Here is a 20,848-nt window from a genome sequence, read left to right as displayed (position 1 = left end):
ATTCTCAAGCATCTAAATTATTGCGCTTTTTTAAACAAGCAAATTAATTACCTTCTTAAGGCAGAAGGTGCAAGCTAGGTAGTATCAGAAACAAAGGACAGTTTGGTAATTGGTCACCCAGCGACACCATTAGCCGATCTCACTAGAACTAGTTAACTCCTTGTAGACATGAAGGGTCAGTATTTAAGCTGCCAATTCTGGGATAGTTGAAAAATCAACTGATTGTGTGTGTTGGGTATTTCTGACATACAAATGGCAAAAAGTGGGGGACTCTACTGTAGGCCAGGGATTCCTAGAAAAACCAGGATCACACTGAACACATACAGAGAACAAGTTCTGCTTTAAAGTCATCAAAGCTAAAGATTTGGCAGCAGACTGAACACAAACCTTTCCTTTAGTTTAGGTTTAAATAAAGAAAACAACACAATTCATAGAAATGTGAAACAAATGATGGAGTAGCAGTCGTCATTATTGTAGATGGGTTAACTTACCTCTTTGCCTAATGCCAGGTCATGTGTTTTGTCAGTCAGTAGCATCGTTTGAGCTTAAAATGTGCATTGAAAGAGAGCCCCAATGGCCAGCTTATATAATGTACATCTAATATTGAAGTGTGCTGATATACCCTTAGCATCGCATGTCAGGATGTAGAGGTCTCGTTTCGCTTGGAAGGAATTAAATGTGCATGTGACCTTTATTAAAATATTTTTGGGACCTCTTTACAGGCATCTTCTGGAATAATGGCTAAATACTCAAAAATATGGGATCAATACATTAGGCTGTATATCTTCTTAGAATAACCTCACTAATATTCTGGCAGTGCAGTATGGAGCTGCACAATTCCTCTGGCATAGGGGAGGTTACGCCAGCGCATGCTGAAAGCACAGGAGATGAATAAAAAGCACAGACTGTGAATCATACCTTAATTATATGGAGCTTTGGTAAAAGGTTGCAGTCTGCTAGTGTGAGCTCATTGCCGTCCAGGAATTTTCTACTGGAAGCTGTAATGTCTTCAGTGCTATAGGCGTCGATCTCATCGGGCAATGGAGTGTTTAAATAGTCATCCAATCTCTTCAGTGCCTTGAGTAAAGCCTTTTCCAAATCTAGGATATACAAAATGGAAGAATACACTGTTAGGGAGGCTTGTGATCACCACTTGTCTCCAATAATTAAAGCTAGGTTGTAATCGGAATGCAAGGGTTCAGCCAAAACAAAACAAAGAAATACATGCACTTTAATAGTAAATTCAGACACAAAAACCACTATTTGCAAAACATTTCACGTGCATTTCTACCTAAATTCCTTCAGTTAAGAGGATCAAATTTACTACCTGAAAATGGCAAATTCGTGTAGGGGAAGCCCGATAGTTTACAATGTAAGAGTGGGGCAAAACTTAATGCTCCAGGCAACACAAGATCTCAGACCGGATCCGTGGACCTTACATCTTGCTTTGGCCATCTATTTAGGCATTCTCTTTAGGGTAGGATAGGGTAATTACAATTACATCTATTGTTGTTTCTAGGCGCTGGCCTTAAATGGAAGTCAACTGGTGCTCAAGAAAGGAAGGACGTGAAAAAAGATATGTTTTATGTTTCCACCTAACTAATGATTGGCTGATCATCATACGCAACTCTTTGGGGATATTATCCCACTATTTTGCTCCCAAATGCCAACACATCTCCCATCAACATAAAGAGATACAAATGTAAGATGTTGGTCATGTGATCTAAGACACCTTGCAGGGAGATGTGTCTTGTAGGTATTTGTGGCCAACCTTGTTCTAGGTTTCAAAATGATACATAGAATCTTAAACAGAATCTTGGCTTCTAGATGGAGGCAATGCAGACTCTCTGTAGATAGCGTCATTTAGTTTTTTTCCAAAGACTGAAAACAAGCTGATCATCATGTTCTATAATCGCTGAAGATAAGTAAATGTATTTTATGTTTTTGCACTCTCATAGATCTTCACCATGGGTTAATGTCAAATCAGGGGGAAACCTCTGAGACTTTGTCAGATATCACCTGTGGCAACTCTTCTTTGAGAGAACATTGCTTCCTAAATATGTCAACACAAGAACCAGCCAGAAGAGACTGGGACATTTACAGAGTGCCAGTTGCAGCGAAAAGGGCTGCCCAGGAGGATGCAGGAGAGAAGGAGCACCTAGCAGGGCACAAATTATTTTGACACTGTAATTATCTAGAAAATACAGACTTCCTCACGTTCACTATTAACTTTGGGAGAAGAAGTCTTTACCTTGAAGTTAAACCTGCAGGCCAACTAGAGGCCCAGCTTCAAACAAGATGTAACAGAATGGTGGCTCCTGGTAGGTTTGACTCATGGGACCAGAAAAGAAGGTCCACTTGTACTTTACTTGCAATGGGAATTTGGGCGGATGATCCAGCGCTGGACCAACTCTCTTAGCATTGATTTACGGTGGACCTTTCTTGCCAACTGAGTGGTAAAGGGAGTTAGCATTTATTAAACCATCGCATTAACAGTGTAACCCATTTAGCTACACAATAAGGACCAGGAATCAGTGACCTGAATCAGGACATAAAGAAACAGTGTTCCTGTCATTGTTGGATGGAGCCACAGATCAATTTAGTATAATGTCCACAAGAGACAGGCAAAAAAAGCCTCATTGTCGGATAACTGGGACTGAGAACCTTCAGGGATCAGCAGAATTGACTTACTGCTGCCACTGCATTTTTACTTCTTTGAACTACAGTTTTTCCTATGTTTAAGCGTCATCACCATGACAAAAAAGCAAAAAAGCAGAATCTGAAAAATAATTAAGGGGGGTGGGGGGCTAATTCTTGCAACCATAGACAGTGGCTGTAAGAAGAAGTGAGCACACAACAAAAGCCTAAAAAAAGACATGTAAATGGTCTTTTAAAGACCTATTTTTAAGTACTCGGGTGCTCGCCAGCCCGCAAAGCTGTCTCCTCCTGGGCTGAAAAATATTTCGGGGGGGTGAAGGGTGGGGGGGGCTCATTGTTTTAACCTAAGACAGAGTGGCTGTAAGAAGGGCTGAAAACACAACAAAAGCCTCATTTACACGTAAATGGTCTTTTAAAGACCTGTTAAGTACTCGGGTGCAGCTGCAATTAGATGCTCGCCAGCCCGCGAAGCTGTGTCCTCCCGGGCTGACACACGCGACGGGGGGGGGCTGAAGCCCCGTGAGCCCAATGGGTGTTGCGCGCCTGCCACTCAACATCCTTACTATATTCTGTTTACTCCCACAAACCAATCCGAGGATACTCATTTAATTTTTAGTCTCCAATTTCAAATTCACATTTACAGTACGTTTTAAACGTTTTGATTGTAAATTTAGTTTCTTTATTTATATACATCTTATTAATCTGTTAATATTATTTAAATTTCTACATAGTCGTGGACCCCCCGAGGAGGCGTTGTTGACCCCAATAGGTCCCCGGACCACAGGTTGGGAACCACTGATCTATGCAAAGTAATACAGAGTAAAAACAGGTTAAGGATGTGCACATCTTTCAAACCAGTGCAGCCCGAGTACATAACATATTAAAACATGCCACTGGACCTCTACAGCTAGCAACTAACAAACAAAAACACCCAACACGCCCACCCTTACCAAGCTTGTTAAATATGGAGTTCCATAATAGCCTGTCAAGTTGAGTTCGCCACTGTAACTCCCAATCCCACCCAAAGCTTCCCCAGCGAAATCAATTACTTCCACCCTCTGAATCCGCCAAAAAAGCTAGGAGTTATCAGATGTATCTGAGTCAAAGTCTGGAGCCAATATATTTATTATCTAATAAATGTTCCCATGCTCTATCCCTATCAATTGTTCCCCGACCTCTTTTCAATTCATGAAACAATACAGCACTCTCAAGTCCTGCCCATTTAATCAGCTAATCTTGCCATTTAAACAAAAGTGGTCCCTCAACAGATTTTCAATGCATTGTCAATTCTCGTTTTGCTAGTATCAATGCCAAATCAATAAATCTAGTAGTGTTTTTAGTTTTTTAGGGTGTGGGAAACCCCCAAGGAGCCAGGTCAGGGGTGTACAGGGGATCACCCGTTGTGTGATATTGTTAACACAGCGTCCTGCCAGTACCTCACTAAAGAGGGGAAGGACCATACCATATGGAACATTTCTGCCTCAAGATGCCTGCATTAGCAGCTGCATAGAACCTATTGATCCTACCAGGTGTAAGGTAAGATCTATGCAGAAAATACAAATTAATTCATTTAAATTTGGTATTATGAGAGACAGCCGGTATGTGTGGTAGGATCTTCTCCCACTCCATATCCATAATCTGTAGTTCTAAATCCGCCTCCCGTTTCACTTTCAAATCTGTGAGGGAAGTTAGAATGTTAGTAGGTATGGCTTGATACAGGGGCGTGACCACTTTTACATGCCCCGTCATTGTAGAAAGAAGTTGACAAACTTTGGGCCATATGTAGGTCGCCCAATACTGGTCGGTAACGGCCGAAATTCGGTAATTTCGGCCGTTACCGACCGGGCTTTCCAGATGTAGGTGGTATTTTTTAAGGGAATCAGTAATTTAAGGATTCGGTAAAATGCCGAATTCTTAACATACCGATTCGGTAAAATACTGAATCCAGGATGTAGGAAGCACTCAAGTTAGTGCATTCCTCAGTTAAGGATTCGTTATTTACCACCAACTAGAAGTTGGTGGTAAATAATGAAAACCCTTGAAAAAGCATTTTTTTTGCTTTTCCAACAGTGCCATGTTGCAGACATACATGCCCTTAGGGCATGTATGTCTGCAATATGTGCACCCATACACAATTGAGGGGTACAACAGGGTGTCAAAGTGACACCCTGCCACCCTTAAATGTTTCCCCCAATTACCGAATCGGTATTTACCGATGGGTTAATTGACATTCATTCCTATGGGCCTCCAGGCCCATAGGAATGAATGGCAATTACCCAATCGGTAAACTCCGATTCGGTAATTACCGAAACTTACCGATTCGGTACTTTTTTCGGAAAAATTACCTACATCCCATTTGCCTGTTCTTAAATACCGAATCGGTATGATTCGGTATTTAAGAATCGGTAATCTGGGATTACCTACATCTGGCCCCTAGTGTGATGCCGATTTTAAGTCTCCATTACCCCAATAATTCCGAATTGTGACTACCATTGTCCGGTGCAACAAGACTTGGCGAATTCCTCCACCAAGTCTTTAAATAAGCACAATTCTCCGTCCTGATACAGCTCTCCTATATGATTTATCCCAAAGGCTATCTCCTCAACGCCTCTTCGTGAACCACTAGAGGCTTGGACAACCTCTTGAGGAACACCTCAGGTTCAAAACTGGTGTCTGGCACTATTGGCATGTTGGAGAGACCCCTGCTACATTCAGAGACTATGGAACCAAATTGACCCAGACCCATACAGGGATTCTGCCAGATACAGCAGGACGTTTCCCCTTGAATACACAAATCAACTGTCGGTGAAAGCACAAGTCCACTTGAATCTTTAGCTGTCTTTTCTCCTTCAATTCCATGAAAATCTCAAGATCCTGATTAGAGACTCATCCCTTCCTAATTTTTCTCAGTGGACTGTGTTGCTCCTAGCTCTGCAGCCACTCACTTGAAGAGATCTATTTTCTGCTTGACACATTCCAGTTCATTGGCTCTCTTGCAAACCTCATGAGAAACCATTCTGTGTTAGGCCTTCATCTACCACAGACTGCCTTTTTCCAGTGATAAACATTCTTGAGGAGGTGAACTTTTCAGACGGAGGTTGGTTTAGTTTTATTTTCAGGTGGTTACAGTAAGATGCTAATTCATGCTCAAGGAAGTTTGGCCATGTCAATTAAAGTGCCAACTATAGGCTATGGACGCACAGGTGATAATCAGGGGCAGAACAAGCTGAGAACATGTCCGCTAAGTGCACACACTTTGTCACACGCAAGCACATGCAAACCTCCGGTGTAACTTGCACCCATGTTTCCTGGGTTGGTCTGGGTGAATGCTCCTTTCCAAAGGAGTACCATAATCTGCTGCAGCTCTCACCACTTATCGAAAGGACGAGCTGAGATCAGAAGCTGCAAATAAAAGCCAATAATTGGTAATATTTGAGGTATTACTCGCCTATATCTCTTCATGTAAAATACTTGATGGTGAAGCAGCAGTGACTCCATCATTGTCCTGAGTGTATAGTGAATTTTGCTCTGGCTAGTTAATATAAGTTACTGCAGACTGATATCGAGGACGTCCTTAAGGCAGTGGGAAGAATGCTCCACTAAAATAAGATTCTATTTGACCTAAACCTGTCTATTCTTTCAAATCTGTCTGCTCTGAGAGCCTGTTGTCTGTGTGAGCCCTGAGAATTTAGACCAACCCTAGACCTCTGATATGTGAAGGGAACTTATACTGAGTGCTTCGGGTGTCTAGATGGGTGCCTGGCAGCGACCAATAAGAAGAGGAACTGGCAGCGGTTAGATCTGGCAGTAGGGCTGACCAAAATAATGACTTTTGTAACATAACTCAAATAGCAGCTGTTGGAAAGTGGATTATTAGTAGGGGCAAATGTATATCTGCTGCTGGCAATAGGGCCACTAACACAGTATAGGGCTCAGAATAGGTCTTAGAAAATTATTGCCATGCTCAAACCTTGATAGCATGGCTGCGAGCAGGCGGGCTTAACTTAAAAGACATGTATGTAAAGCATTTAAAAACACCAATTCAGTAAAAAATTAAGACACACTGCACAATAAAAATCCAACACCAATTTATAAAAATAGGAAATATTTTAATCTGTAAAATGACACCAAAATGACAAACATACAATGTAGGGAACGGGAGATATGATTTTTAAAAGACTTAGCACTATATAGCACACGGAAACCTATAGCACCTATTTGGGACATCTGGTCACAATAGACAGTCAAAGTCAAAATTTTAGGCCAAGAGAGACGGAGCCCTGCGCAGCTACCCCCTCGAGGTAGGTCTTGGTCAAAGTTTTTACCTTCTGATTGAGAAACTTTTCTGGAGCTTTTCTTTTAGGGGGCTCTCGAAGCTCTCAGCCAGTCCGGATTCGGTGAGGGTTCGCCAGATTGCCTTACGATGAACTCCCGGTCAAACTTAGAGAAGCCAGACCTCGGGAGCGTTCCAGCGGGACAAACCAAGGACCCAGGTCGGCTCGCGGTTGAAGGCTTGGCTGTCGCGGTTGCTGCCGGTAACCTTTTCTTCGTTCGGACTTAGAAACTGTTACAGAGCTTTTTCTTGCGGGGTCCCACGATGCTCTTCACCAGGCCGGATTCGGTGAGGGTTTGCTGGCCTCAGTTTTCGCCTACTCCCGGTCAAACTCTGGAAGTCGGACCTACGGAGCTTTTCAGCTGGGCGAACCTGGACAGAAGGACGGATTGCAGTTGGCTTTATTTCAAAGTTGCTCCAAAGTTCTCCAAACTTCTGGAACTTCTTATTGAAGTTCCCCCGAGGGTCCCAAAGTGTCTCGAACTTACTCCAAGGGTCTGGCAGCTCCAAGATGCTCCTTGAAAGTTGAGGACTTCACTTCCCACAATCTACTTGGACAAAACCCTTACAACCCCACAGGTAGTGCTCCAGATTGAGGATTCTTGCTGGTGATGTTCCAGGTGAGCTCTGTTAACATGTAGCTTGCAGGGAGTCCACTCTTTAGTTCTTTTACAGCAAGGCAGTCCACAGGGCTGTAGTTCTAGATGGTGCAGATGGCTCAATCCTCAGAGTGCAGGCCTTAGTGATTGCACATCAAACTTATCAGCTTAGCCCTTCTTGCTCTCTTAGGTTTTAAGCAGCAGATTTGGGAGGCTCTGCCCCTCTCAGATACGTATTCCAAGTTCTCTGGGTCAAGCAGGAGGGCACTCCTGTTCAATGGGGGGCAAGGTAACGCCGCAGGGTATAACCACATCCTGCAGAGTGTGGCACTATTTTGTCCCAGAGTGCACCAATTCTTCCAAAGTCATCTTTGCTGATTATCCAGCAGGGAGAGAAGAGCTGGCTAAACACACCTCTAGGATGGCTAATCTCCATAGTCTCTCCCCCTTCCATCTGATCATTCCTTCCTTAAGCCTAGCATCTGGCTTGGTTCAGAGATGTAAATGACACTGGTGTCTTCATCTTCCCTTGAAGTCCATTGTTTATGACTCTTCCCCTGCTCTGGAATTCCTGTGTAACAGAACACTGCCCTCCCTGCAGAGTTGGTTAACCTCAGGGGCTCTTTATCACCTCCTCAAAGGAGCCTGGCTAATCCACTTAACTCTGGCCAATCAGGACAGAGCACTGGAAGGCGGAATCTGGGCTTACAGACAAGAAAGTCTTATAACTTGTCTGTACATTTCGTTAGAAATTAAACAATTAAACAATGTCATACTGTTGGATTTATCAATACCATTCTGGTAAGTCTTTGAATGCCATTTTTATCATTCTCCTAGCAGGATTTTCTAGTTAATAACTTCTGGCCAAGTTAACCTATGTGGCAGGGGATTTGCAATGGGAAAAAATGACTTGCGCCATTTTTCCAGCACCGGGGTTTATACATAGATATTTTCGAAGTACTCTGTCAATATCTGCAGGACCCGCACCCCAGGAACACCTGAGGGAGACTGTAGGGGTTCTGAATATGTAGAAATATTGCAGACCCTCCCTCCACAGTGCTCCTAGCACCAATGTCGATTTTGTGCAGCACTTTATCACAATGTGGGGAGTGAAGGCAAGTAAAACTCATTTTATAACGGTTCTCCTTATAAATAACTGACCCCCACCCCTAGGACACCCAGGGGAGACCCCAGGGTATCTAATATGCCCAAACATTGTACGTTATCCATTTTTAAGTGTCCCAAACATTAAAGTCAAGTTTTGGCACAATTTACTTTTTAAAAGCAGTCCTGCAACACAGGGCCACTTTTAAACTGAGCTCAAGCTTCAGCAGTGCACACATGCAAGTACAGAAAGGGCTGCTGACCTCTAAACTGCCATGTCCTATTATATACTAGGAACTTAGAGGTAGTTTCAATACCCCTGCCCTATTATGTACGAGGGTCTTATAGGGTCATGCCAATCTCAGGCATACCCAGGACACAGGATGACTTGGCAAAAAGCAGCTCAAGTATGCCAAGTTTGAAAGCCATAGAGGTCTGTGGGGGTGTGGTTTTCAAGAAAATGAATAAGGGAGGTGAGAGTGAACACAATGCAAATGCTCCTGGCGAGCGGGACTATGGTAAATGCTGTTTGCCTGGTCACCACCCAATATAAAATCAAGCAGAAGGCTGAGTCTTAAACATTCCATTAATAATGTACTTCCTCAGGTGGACTTGGTGACCAAAAGCAGAGCAAGCTAAAGGATCATTGTAAGAAATGGGGGTTACTGGTTGAGGGTGGGGAAGTCCTTCTCAAGCTCAACCACAATTCTTCCCAGGGTGAAGTCACAAGCTAACCCTACATTAACCTGTGTTTGACCCTCGGTTAGCTTGCACAGAGCAGTCAGTCTTGACTGAGAGGTAATGTGTAAAGTATTTGTGCAACCTTTCGAACAGTAACACAGTGAAAACACACGACAAAAGTATCCTGCACCATATTAGGACAAGAGTAATTTTTTATAGAAAAAACAATGCCTAAATAACAAAAATTCAATCCATAGAATCAAAGATATTCATTTTTAAAGATTTCAGTAAAAATAGTGCCAAAAAGCATAAAGAGCCAACATTTGATACCTTGTCGCACCATACCAGGACAAAGTCACAAGTTCAGGCCCACTGTGAGGAAGCGCAGGAAAGCTACTGGGACCCAGTTAGGCCTTCTGAACAGAGTACCTTTAATCATGGTTCACTGGGTGTTGCAAGGTTCCGCTCCAAAGATGCATCTTGCAGCCGAAGCAATGAGTCTATTCTGAGATGCGTCAAGGATGCGATGTGAGGTCTGCGCCAATGAGGATCCTGTCGACTAGGACTTGTGATGCTAAGTCTGGCGCCATGGATGCAACGTGCAGCCGGAGCGGTGCACCAGTTCCGAGGGGCTGCAATGTGGATTTCGATGTCATTATAGAGACTGCTGCCACAGAGGGATGCCAAGAACTTTGCTAAAGGTTGTGAAGGGCCTGTGGGCTGCAAAGCGATGCAGGACTCTGCGACAGGTTTGATCCACGCAGCAGCAGCAACGCATCAGTACTGCTCGGGGTTGCGCCATGCAGCAGATGAGCTGCATCGGTTCCACTGGATCCAGAGGCATGCAAAGCACCTTAGACCCATTTCCAAGGGTTCAGGTCAGGGGTGGCACCACTTGGCAGGGTGGACTCACAAATGGCAGAGTCCAGGTGCAGATGCAAAGTGGTTGGAAATCTGTTGTGTCCCTGAAGCTTCAGATCAGGAGGCCAGCCAACTAGCCCTTGGAGTCACTCTGGGGTTCTGTGTTCAAGAGATGCAGATACAGTCCTTCTCACCTAGACAAGAGGCAGCGGACAGCAGGGCAACAGTCCTTCAGAGCAGCAGTCCAGCAGAGTGGTAGTCCTTTCAGCAGCACATCAGTCTTTCTTCCTGGCAGAGTATCAATAGAGCCAGAATTTTACTGAAGAGGTGTTGTCTGTGGTTCAATAGGTATACCCAGGTGTGCCTCTCAAGAGAAGAGAAGCTTCTATAGAATTCCCTTTTAAGTCACCAGGCATCCTGCCTGCCCTGCCATGGCTCCAGACTAACCAAAGGGGGTATGAAGCCCTTTGTGTTGAAGCAGGACACAGCCAATTCAAATTTGAGTCGGTTGGGCAAAGCTAAGCCCTTTCATCCTGCCAGTGATGGCCCATCCAGGCACACCTAGGCTATTTTATGTGGCTGTCTAGGAAGAATACACAAAGCCAAACTGTCAGCTACTCCGAATCATGTGACTCAGAGACAAACTACAGGCACTAAATAGCTAAGGCAGGGAAATGCCTACTTTCTGAAAGTGGCATTTTCAAAATTGTGGAACTGTAATGAAATGTAATAAAGTAGCAATTGTAATGAAAAATCCTCTTTATGGTAAAGTTTAGCATAAAAGAGAATTGTTTCATTAAAATTCTACAGACACAAAACATGACCTGTTTACCGGATCCCATTTGGAAATGACAGCTTATTAATTGTAAAAGGGGAAATCCAAAGTTATCCTATGGAAGAGGTAGGCCTTGCAGTAGTGAAAAATGAATTTAAAAGCGTTTGACTACCAGGAGATGTAAACTTGAAATTACATGTCGGATTTTTTAAAACACTACATTCTGCCCTCTGGGCTGTCAAGGGCCTACCCTAGGAGTGAACTATATGTATTCAAAAGGAAGGTTTTGTACTGGCAAAAGGTTTCTTTTGACAGGACGAAACAGCAGTTTAAATACTGCACACACAGGCTGCAATGGCAGGCCTGAGACATGTTTGGCTACTTATGTGGGTGGCACAATCATTAGGGCAGGCCTTCTAGTAGCATTTACAGAACATGGGTACATGTAGTACCACTTTACAAGGGAAACGCAAATAAATTAAATATGCCAACTGGGTGTAAATAAGATTTACCATGTTAAGAGGAGAGAGTACAAGCACTTTAGCACTGGTTAGCTGTGGTTCAGTGCACAGAGTCCTAAGGCCAAGAAAAATGAATTCAGCAAAAAATAGGAAGAGCAAGGCAAAAAGTTTGGAGATAACCCTAAAGAAAGGGCCAAGCCCAACAATCATCTTTCTGAAGTGTAGACAGGATTAGGTGAGATTTTGGATAATGCTTTAGACTTGATGGTAGAGGAGGAAATGCAGACCTTCTTTGGTAGGCGTGAACAACGTTTAATTATTGTAGCCCCAAGAGAGACTCTCCATGTAAAGTCCGATGCCTGTATATTTCTTTTTACTTAGAAATACATGTTTAAAACTGTAGGACTATTAGCTGGGCCCAAAGATGAAAAGTTGAAACTAGCAACAGATAATCTTGCTGGTCTCCAGTGGTCTTGTTCCCCGCAATGAAAAGACGTACATTAAACTGGAACCGAGAGAAAGCACTGCTGAGAGAATCGTTCTGGGGAATAGAAAGTTAAAAACAAAGAGTAGCTTTTGGGGTGAAGGATATCACTGCAGGACTATTTAACAGCATGTGTGTTCCAGTGACAAAGGTGGGGTAGGGAAATCCACTCCTACTACATTTAGCAACCGTAGTTTTGCTCTTTCAGTGCTGAAATGTATCCACTTCTTTTACCACTCGGCGCTTTTACTAATAGCAGAGTCCTGGCATGCCTGTGTTCTTTTTAATTTCTATGTAAGAGAGCTGCAATAGAATAGACTGCAAAGATACTGTCTGGCATCTGTCTGATGCAGTTTGCCTCAAAGCTCGCTGTTGGCCCCCACTCACATGTCCGGTTGCATGCTAAATGTTTTATTAATCCCTCATGATAAGATTTGTTTGATGATGGATTCAGCCCAGATCTATGACTGGGGGTGAGTGTTGAAAAGTTTTGGCGCTCCATCCATCATCTGTTTGTGTTTGCTTTGTTCGCCCTGAGTTGGCAGGGTATGCCCAGACGTGGGTCCCTTGCTCACTTTGCCACTGGATTCAAGCTAGCCTGGCTGATGAGGGGTGTTACCCAGAAACCGGTCCCAGGATGCTTGTTTCTGGTTCAGGGAAGACAGTTTGGGCTGGACTGTTCCCATGAGGCATAGGGTCAAGACTGATTTGCATATAGCTAGGTCTGAACTGAGGTGGCGAAGTGAGCTAAAGGATGATGATGGATTCAACCCAGATCTGTGACTGGGGGTGAGTGTCTGAAAAGTTTAGGCGCTCCATCTATCATCTTTTTGTGTTAGATGTATACCAATTTTACCAAGTCTGAGGGAGAGAGCACTAGCATTTTGCCACTGGTGAGCAGGAGGAAAGCGTGTAGATGCCTAGAGTCAATAAAAACAAATTCAGCAAACAGGAGGAATGACAGTAAAAGATTTGGGGGAATAGCACGTCAAGGATTTCAGGTCTTGCAATATACAAATGAGACACTAAACAGAGGAGCCTCGATGGAGAGAGACCATAATATATCCCACTAGAAGTCTGAACTGAATGCAATCATGCAGTAGGACGCGTCGCATAACATCCTTACAGAATCTCAGAAGACACTGACCTTGGCACATCGCATGCAGAATACAAAAGTTCCAACCAGCTACCAATGCAGATGCTTGTTTTAGATAGTTGCAAAAGTGCCTAAACTTCAAAGAATTGCAGCACTTCTACTGGGACATTAAACTATTTTGAATCAGTAATTAGGCTAATTCCAGACATAACTTGTATAAAGCAATATTTCCATCCAGTAGGAAAAGCATGCATGCTTATTGTAAACAGGTGCCTAATGTCTGCTCTGAACGCATTAAAGCCAACCTCTTCATTACTGCCTGAAAAAATAAAAGACAAGAGATCACATCCATGCAGTGTGAAGACACAGATGATTACATTCGGTTAGAGTGGAGTGAGACAAGTGTAGAGAGATGCAGCTGAGAGAGCGCAAAACCATGTTAGAAATTGTAGGGGTGCATCATATTCACAAGTAAACAGCACCCGCATATATAGAGGTTTATAACCATGTTTAAGTGTGACACAAAGCTATGAACTTATGTACCAGAAATTTCCATAGCTGCAACATAACGTGTTTTGAAATACTAATGCCATGTAATCTAGAAATGTATTTGTGAAAGTAATGCTAGTTCGGTTACAGTGTGTTTAAAGAAGCATCATGTATTCCAATGCATGTTTAAATAGTTTGTTATTGTATTCATGTAACGACATAGAAGTGTTTAGTAGGGAAATGTATTCTTTTCTTTTTGCTATAATGATGCAGGCCTAACGAGTAAAACTGTTTGCCAAGAGTTAGGGGGTGACATCTCGAAAACGTGCAGAGGCCCAGGTGGGGATAACGGGTTGTGTAGGCCGAGTTAGGAATGTGACTGCTAACTTAAATCATGGAACTGCCCCCTTTCCTAGAAGGTTGCCTTAAAGAATTAATTGCAAGTAGCATGTTGTCGCGAACCAATTTATGTGCGTTCCTTTGCAGGTGCAAGGTTAGCCAGAGATAGTAAAGAAGGGCCCATTGTATATGAAAGTTAGAATGATGGCTACAGACCCGGAGGAGTGGATGAGGAATTTTAGGGAAGTAACTTCAAGCGGAGACGACTGTGGGACCCAAGGCCGTTTATCAACGAGCAAGGATGAAGACATCAAGGAGAAGACCCTTTTGAAAACCGACACTCCGAGAGGGGCGTCTCTTGGGGCGTGTCAACTGAATTGTGGGTTTCGTATTAGGGACAGCACCCCGGGAGGAGAGCAGAGTAGAAGCGCACAAGGGCGAAGAAAGATGCTGGGTAGGCAGAGAGCTGCTGTGCGAAATGAACTCAAGAGGCTAAGTCCGAACTAAGTGAGTGTACTTCTTTGGAAGTCACCACGGCTGACTCCTTTTGTTAGGAGAGAATCCGGCTGTAGGTGTTGCGTGTTTATCTAGGTTCCTGATCGATACTGTGACCTTATGCCCCTATTCGGCTATAAACCCATTTATTCCCTATATTGGCATAACCGTTCAAGTGCGATTTTCTGAAAAGTCATCTCTGGCCTCACACGAACAGAGCCACATTCCAGCATGACTCTCTGCTACTTCCTTTGCGACCAATTAGTGCAATGACAGAGCAGCAGTCACTATCTGATATTCCTAGATAACACTCCGAGTTCTTCAACAAGATAAAAACTTAGCAAACCTGGAAATCCCCGCTTGCTATGTTTTGATTAGTAATGGAACTCTAATGAGCAACTGATAACTATCACTTCCTAGTTACATCTTTAATTGACGTCTTATGTCCAGCAAACTTGCGTCAAACCCGGCACCTGTCAGGTATAAATATTACCAACGTTGCCTTAAGCAATGTTCGTTGCCTGTTGCTGATGCCAGCTACCTGCATGACCCTGTGTTGGTAAATCTAGCACTCTGTCGCTGCAGCCTGCTATCCTGTGGTGGTGAAGCTGCTGATTACCATTATCGCCGCTACAGCGCGAACTATGGTGCAGTACGCTTAAGGAGCTGAACAGCCGTCCCTCTGCGAAGACATCCAGCAGATTCCAGCTGCCCGCGGACGCTGTCCCCCCTCCTTCCTCGACGCGCTGAAGAGAAGCCGCTGCCTTTCTCGTGCAGAGAAATCCAGTCCCGGCGCTTCCGGTTTACCCTCGCGGGTGACTGGGATATCGAGAGAGACCCCTGAAGGAGATACCAATCCTCCATCATTCTATTCAGAGGTATGGTGTTGACTAAACCCTTAGACGAGAATTCTTGAAACAAACCTTGGCAAAACCAACTTAACTCAAGCTACTTACTTACTCCCCCTTTCACGTGTTAGGCTTAGGTCAGGCACACTGGGGTAGGCTTAGTTAGAAGCACCAGTTGAGTATGTTAGCCTAATGTATATATGACTGTATATATGTTTTATTACTTTTTACCATTGTATGGCTAAGAAACCATATCAATGCTTTTACAGTTCTATTTCGCAATACTTATCTTACTGTATGTACTTTTTATAATAACAATTATTGCAATTGTGGCAATACATTTCTCTTGTACGAGAAGAAAGACTGTTCAATAAATGTTAACCCTTTATTGACAAACGCCCGTCTCTCTATTCTCTACATCTCGTGAAAGTAAACTGCACTAGACTGACTGAGTGAAATACATGTCTATTGTTTCACACGACCCTAGAGATCGACTCTTGATCTGAGGAGCAAAGTTGTCATGTTGCACGGTTGTTGGAAAACTGAATCCCTTCTTGTCTGTGCCAGGGAAGCTGATCACTTCCTATGCAGAGAAGAAAGTTTCCAGTGACCTCTGAGCTAGTTGGTAACACAACCCAATTAACTTTAGCATAGTCAGTGGAGGCCTGGAATATAAGCAGTTCCACGTCGATACTACTGTTTATGTTATTCCAATGCGCAGGGCCTAGTGGGAAACTAGGAACTAAACTACATGGCGCCCAACGTTTGGTAAGGCGATAAACTAACGTAAGACTTATAGAGTAACTCAGTCGTGCATATTCACAGACCCCTTTCTCCCGTAAATACTCCAATAGACGTCTGGAGTGGGTGAAAGGTTAAAAATCCGCCCGACCTTAGTAGGAAGAGATTCCTATGTAAAGCTCCGGTTTAGTCAACGTTGAAGGATACAGTGTTCCAAAATATTGTGCACCTAATCTTTGTCTCCTTGGAGACCTACTCTGCAAAGCCTGCATTTTTTAAAATGTCAGACAGTGAAGAAAGGGAAGCAGCTAGGCTGGCTTCCATACTAATAGAGGAGGACTTGAGTCTCCTACAGGCAGACCTGGATGCTATAATCATCCCGGTTCACTTAAGAAGATCTATAACTTTAAAACTTATAGAAAACGGACTGACACCTCAAGGTGGTACAGTAATTTTCGTGATAGAGGCTCACGAGTATCGGCAGACAGAGGTATTCTATTCATGGATAAACTTTCCAGCGGCAAACGCTGCAACACAAGAGTTTCACTATTACAAAATAGAGGAACCTCCGGGAGAGTACGCTCCTTTCGAGGAGATTGAAATCCCACTTAAATTTCAAGAGCACCTGCTCTGGTTTAATGGCGCCCTAAAACACAATAATCACATAACTAGGCTCGGTCCACTAGGGAGACCAGGAGCAACGTGGCCGGTTCTAGCCGGCTACACACCACATCCTGACATTGCAAGAATGTCAAGAGAAGAGCTGTTAGTACAGCTAAACACACTAATAAAAATACATAGGCAATTAGTCCAATATGTAATGCGGACTGCAACAGTCCAGCCAGCTGTTAATTCACACCAGCTGACCCCTCATCAGGGGAACACAAATAAAATTACACCACAGAACATACAGTCATGTCTTGGTAAAACACCCGTAAAACGGGAACAAATTCCTTTCTGGTTAGCACAGAAAATCACTCAAATAGAGGCAGTATTTCCTGATACTACCCCTATTGAGAAACAGAGAATCTTGACCATCTGCCTTCCTATGGGAATCGCACCACACGTGGAGGACTGTGACACTTGGGGTACAGTCTTTGCTTCCATTTACACAAAAACACACGGTGTTCCGTCTATGGCGGTAATACCAGAAGTGCTAAAACAGATTCAAAATGAATTCGGTCCAGAGCCCGCTTTAAATCTAGGTATGAAATTACTGAAAGACTTCAAGCAGGTCTCGGCTATATTATTAGCCAACATTAGAGGAGAAGCAGCATCTGTGGCGATTCGCCAGAAGTTGAGGGAAACAGATATAAAAGATCCTGTTGAGCTTGCAAAAATCATAGAAAAATGCTATGAAGAATTAGGTAGAGACAGCTTGGGTGGGAAACCAGTAAAGCCCCAACTGCTCGAAAATCCTGAAAAATTATTTATTAAAAATAATTTAAACACTCCTAAAAAGAGCTGGGATAGAAATAAACAATCCACTCCCCAAGGAAAAAGTTTTCCAGTCCAGAGGAAGGTATCCTCGACGGAGGGAAAGAACTCCGACTCGAGAACGCCAGTCTCCCCAGCGGGAGCCCTCTGAGAAAAGATATAACCTTAGAAATAGGGATAATATAAAAAAACCTGATAGATATCAAAGTATTGATACACGTCCCTCTCGATCTCTCCCACAGAATTCGGAAAGAAGAGGACGGTCAGACCCAGGAGAGCACACCAAGTCCAAAGACAAGGAACCTGCTCAGAGTAAAAAATCTCAATTTCCTAAAAAGAAGGTAGCCAGTATTAGAGTAATCAACCATGCCGAGAATACTGAGGACACAGTTGAAAAACGGGGAGTGGGCATTGACAATGTTGGACAGTGCAGCAGAAATCAGTATAGCGCGCAAAAACTTGATGAGTCATCTGGAGACAGTGGACACGAATGAGTACATTCAGGTTGAAACTGACGACACCAGACTTAGCGAGCCCCATAAAATATACGAAATAACATTGCGTATAGAGGGTGATAAGACTAGGAAAATTAAGGGTCTATTTTGGGATAAGCTCTCAAAAGGCTATGATATTCTGTTAGCTGAAAAAGATTGGCCCCCGGAGTTTGCCAGGGAGTGCCCTCGTGGCGAAGAAGTGATTATGCCTGCCTTCTCGAATCACATACCAATTCACAAAAAATACACATATGCAAGGAAATGGGCAGTAGCCCAGGCACCTGCATTGTATAAAAATCATGTAGGATGGGATGAGGACTCTCCTCCTCACAAAATCCAATTAAAAAGTGAACCAACTGCCCAACGGCAGTATCCCATAAAGCAAGAAGCTAAAAAACAAGTCAGGGAGATCTTAGATCAACTTGAGTACCAGGGGGTGATTGAAACATGCACCTCTCAAATGAACAATCCTTTGTTTCCTGTCGCCAAGCCAGACAATTCATATCGTCTAGTTTTGGACTACAGACATCTTAATACATGTTGCAAAACTTTTGCAGTACAAAACTCGCATAGTGCAGCCCTAATGAATAACATAGTTAGAAAAAAATATAAAACGACATTAGACATATCTAATGGTTTCTTTTGTCAAAACATTGCACCAGAAAGCAGATATTTGACCGCTTTCTCCGCATTTGGGTCGCAGAAAAAATTCTGTCGACTCCCACAGGGGTTCAAGAACAGCCCAGGACTATTCACAGCTAGGGTAACAGGGTTACTACAAATCTATGATGATGAAGCATTATCTTACGTAGATGATATCTATCTCACAGACGACGACTTGGATACTCACTTGAAGAGAGTGAACACCATTATACTTGGGTTCGCAGCAGAGGGTTACAAATTCAACTTTAAAAAGTCCAGAATTGCCCATCTGACAGTACTATTCTTAGGGTACGAATTATCAAGTGAAGGGAAAAGCCTAGCGGACAACTTCTTAGAGAAGTGCGCTGTACTCCAAGCTCCAAAAACGCTGAAGAATTTACAGTCCATACTAGGTTTTCTGAATTTCGGAAGAACTTACATCCTAAATTACGCAGAGAGGGTTAAACCTCTCTACGAACTAATAAAACCTGATTTTAAACAAATCAATTGGACTCAAAAACACACAGAAATTTTGAGATCACTGCAAACGGACATGTTAGCAAAAACGAAATTAGACACACGTGACAACACACGTGATCTTGTAATCCGAGTCATCCCAGGAAGATGCGGATTCACGTACCTAACCTCTAATGAGGGAGAAAAGGTACCAATAGCTTACAAATCACATTTGTACACAAAGGCTGAAATAAAATTCAGTTCAACTGAGAAAATTCTAACTGCGGTTCTAACTGCGGTTCAGACTGCTGTAGCGAAAGAAAAACCCCTAGCACAAGGTAAACGAATAAAAATCGTAACACCCATACCGGCTTTAGAAGCGGTAACCAATAGATATATCATGGTAGCAGTGGATTCCTGTACGAGGTTCATATGGATGTGGCCCCAGCGCTCGGCTGACGCTAGAACGGTTATAAAAGATTTGCGAGTCTTTATCGGCACATACGCAATTACCACGTTCCATTCTGACCAGGGTCCTGCTTTCAGCTCTCGAGCTTATAGGGAGGCCATGGCCAGCATGGGAATTGGGTTGCGGTATTCTTGTCCGTCGCACCCGGAAGGGAATAGTGTGGTAGAAAGAAAAAAACGTGACATAAAGCAATCTATAACAGCGAAGGTATTAGGTTCAGGCGCTGGGTGGGTCAAACATTTAATAAGTGTCCAGACTAGTCTTAACAACATGCCAAGAAATTCTCTAAAAGGTTTCAGCCCATACGAACTATTGTTCGGAATTAGAATGCGCGTTCAGGACCTCGATAGTCAGATGTCAGTGGTACAAGAAGAAACAAAGCACTTTGATGTAAAGGATCGTTTGGCTGTTTTACAGGAACTGAATGAAACAAGAAAATCATTAAGCAACATAAAGTTAAAGCAACAGCCAAGTACCACTGACGAGGCACCACCCGCAACAGCCCCAGCAAGGCCTGTCTGGATTCCAAAGATTGGGGATCTAGTCAGAGAAAAGATCGCGGTTAAGAAGGAATTTGGGCCTTCTTACAGAAAAGCAGTACCTGTCTTGGCAGTCACCGGAACAAGATCAGTTGTGCTACCGCCCCTTGCTGGTAAAAAGGAGAACAGAGTCGTGTCTATCGATCTGGTAAAACCACAAGCATGTGGCCTATAATCAACAGTAGGCCCAGTGGACTCCCAAGAAACAACAGAATACCCAAACTTGCAACAATCCAAGAGGTTCAAACTGAAAGACTCATCACATTCGATCAGCCTGCAGTGCACAATGAAGGACTATGCAATAATGCCATGGAACTCGTGCCTCTTGAAACACAGATTGAAACAGTTCGTCAAGAAACAACACCAGTCTACAATGATGTGGCATCAGAAAGTGCTACCGAGAGACAGATTGAAAGAACAATCCCATCAATTGACAGAGCTGCCTCTGGTTATTTCATCAACTTCGACAACTTCTCTGAAGATCTAAACGACCCCGAAGTGATGCCAGAAACAAAAAAGTATTCTAAAGAAAATTCAACAGGACTCCTTCAACAAATCAAAGAACTATATCTGGATTCACCGTTGATTGAGCATTGGATTATTTCAGGGGTATTCATACTCCTACTCTGCCTAATTTTAGTTTTAATTTTAGGGAAGTTCATTACAATTGAATGGACACAGCAAGTCAGAACATCAACCTAGTCCTGAAACCACACAGATCATCCCACGTGAAGAAAAGAGAACTGTCAACAGTAAATGTCACAGCAATTCCAATACCTGGTGGGGTAGTATGGGAGAAAACAGACTATGAGATATATGGTCCGGTCGAAATCCTGAAGTATCCTCA

General features: G+C 43.3%; 1 protein-coding gene across 2 annotated transcripts in view; it reads right to left on the bottom strand.

Moving 5' to 3' along the window:
* The window catches only part of CLIC6 (CLIC family member 6), a 231,039-nt gene that overhangs the window by 11,708 nt on the left and 198,483 nt on the right, over window positions 1-20,848 (bottom strand). For both annotated transcript variants that reach the window (XM_086935371.1, XM_086935372.1), the window contains exon 5: window positions 919-1,100. In XM_086935371.1, the coding sequence (XP_086791497.1) occupies window positions 919-1,100 (182 nt within the window). The remainder of the gene's footprint in view (window positions 1-918; window positions 1,101-20,848) is intronic.

Source organism: Lissotriton vulgaris, chromosome 8 (assembly GCF_964263255.1).
Source record: "Lissotriton vulgaris chromosome 8, aLisVul1.2, whole genome shotgun sequence".
In the NCBI taxonomy this organism is placed as follows: domain Eukaryota; kingdom Metazoa; phylum Chordata; class Amphibia; order Caudata; family Salamandridae; genus Lissotriton; species Lissotriton vulgaris.
This window is presented reverse-complemented; position numbering and strand designations above follow the sequence as displayed.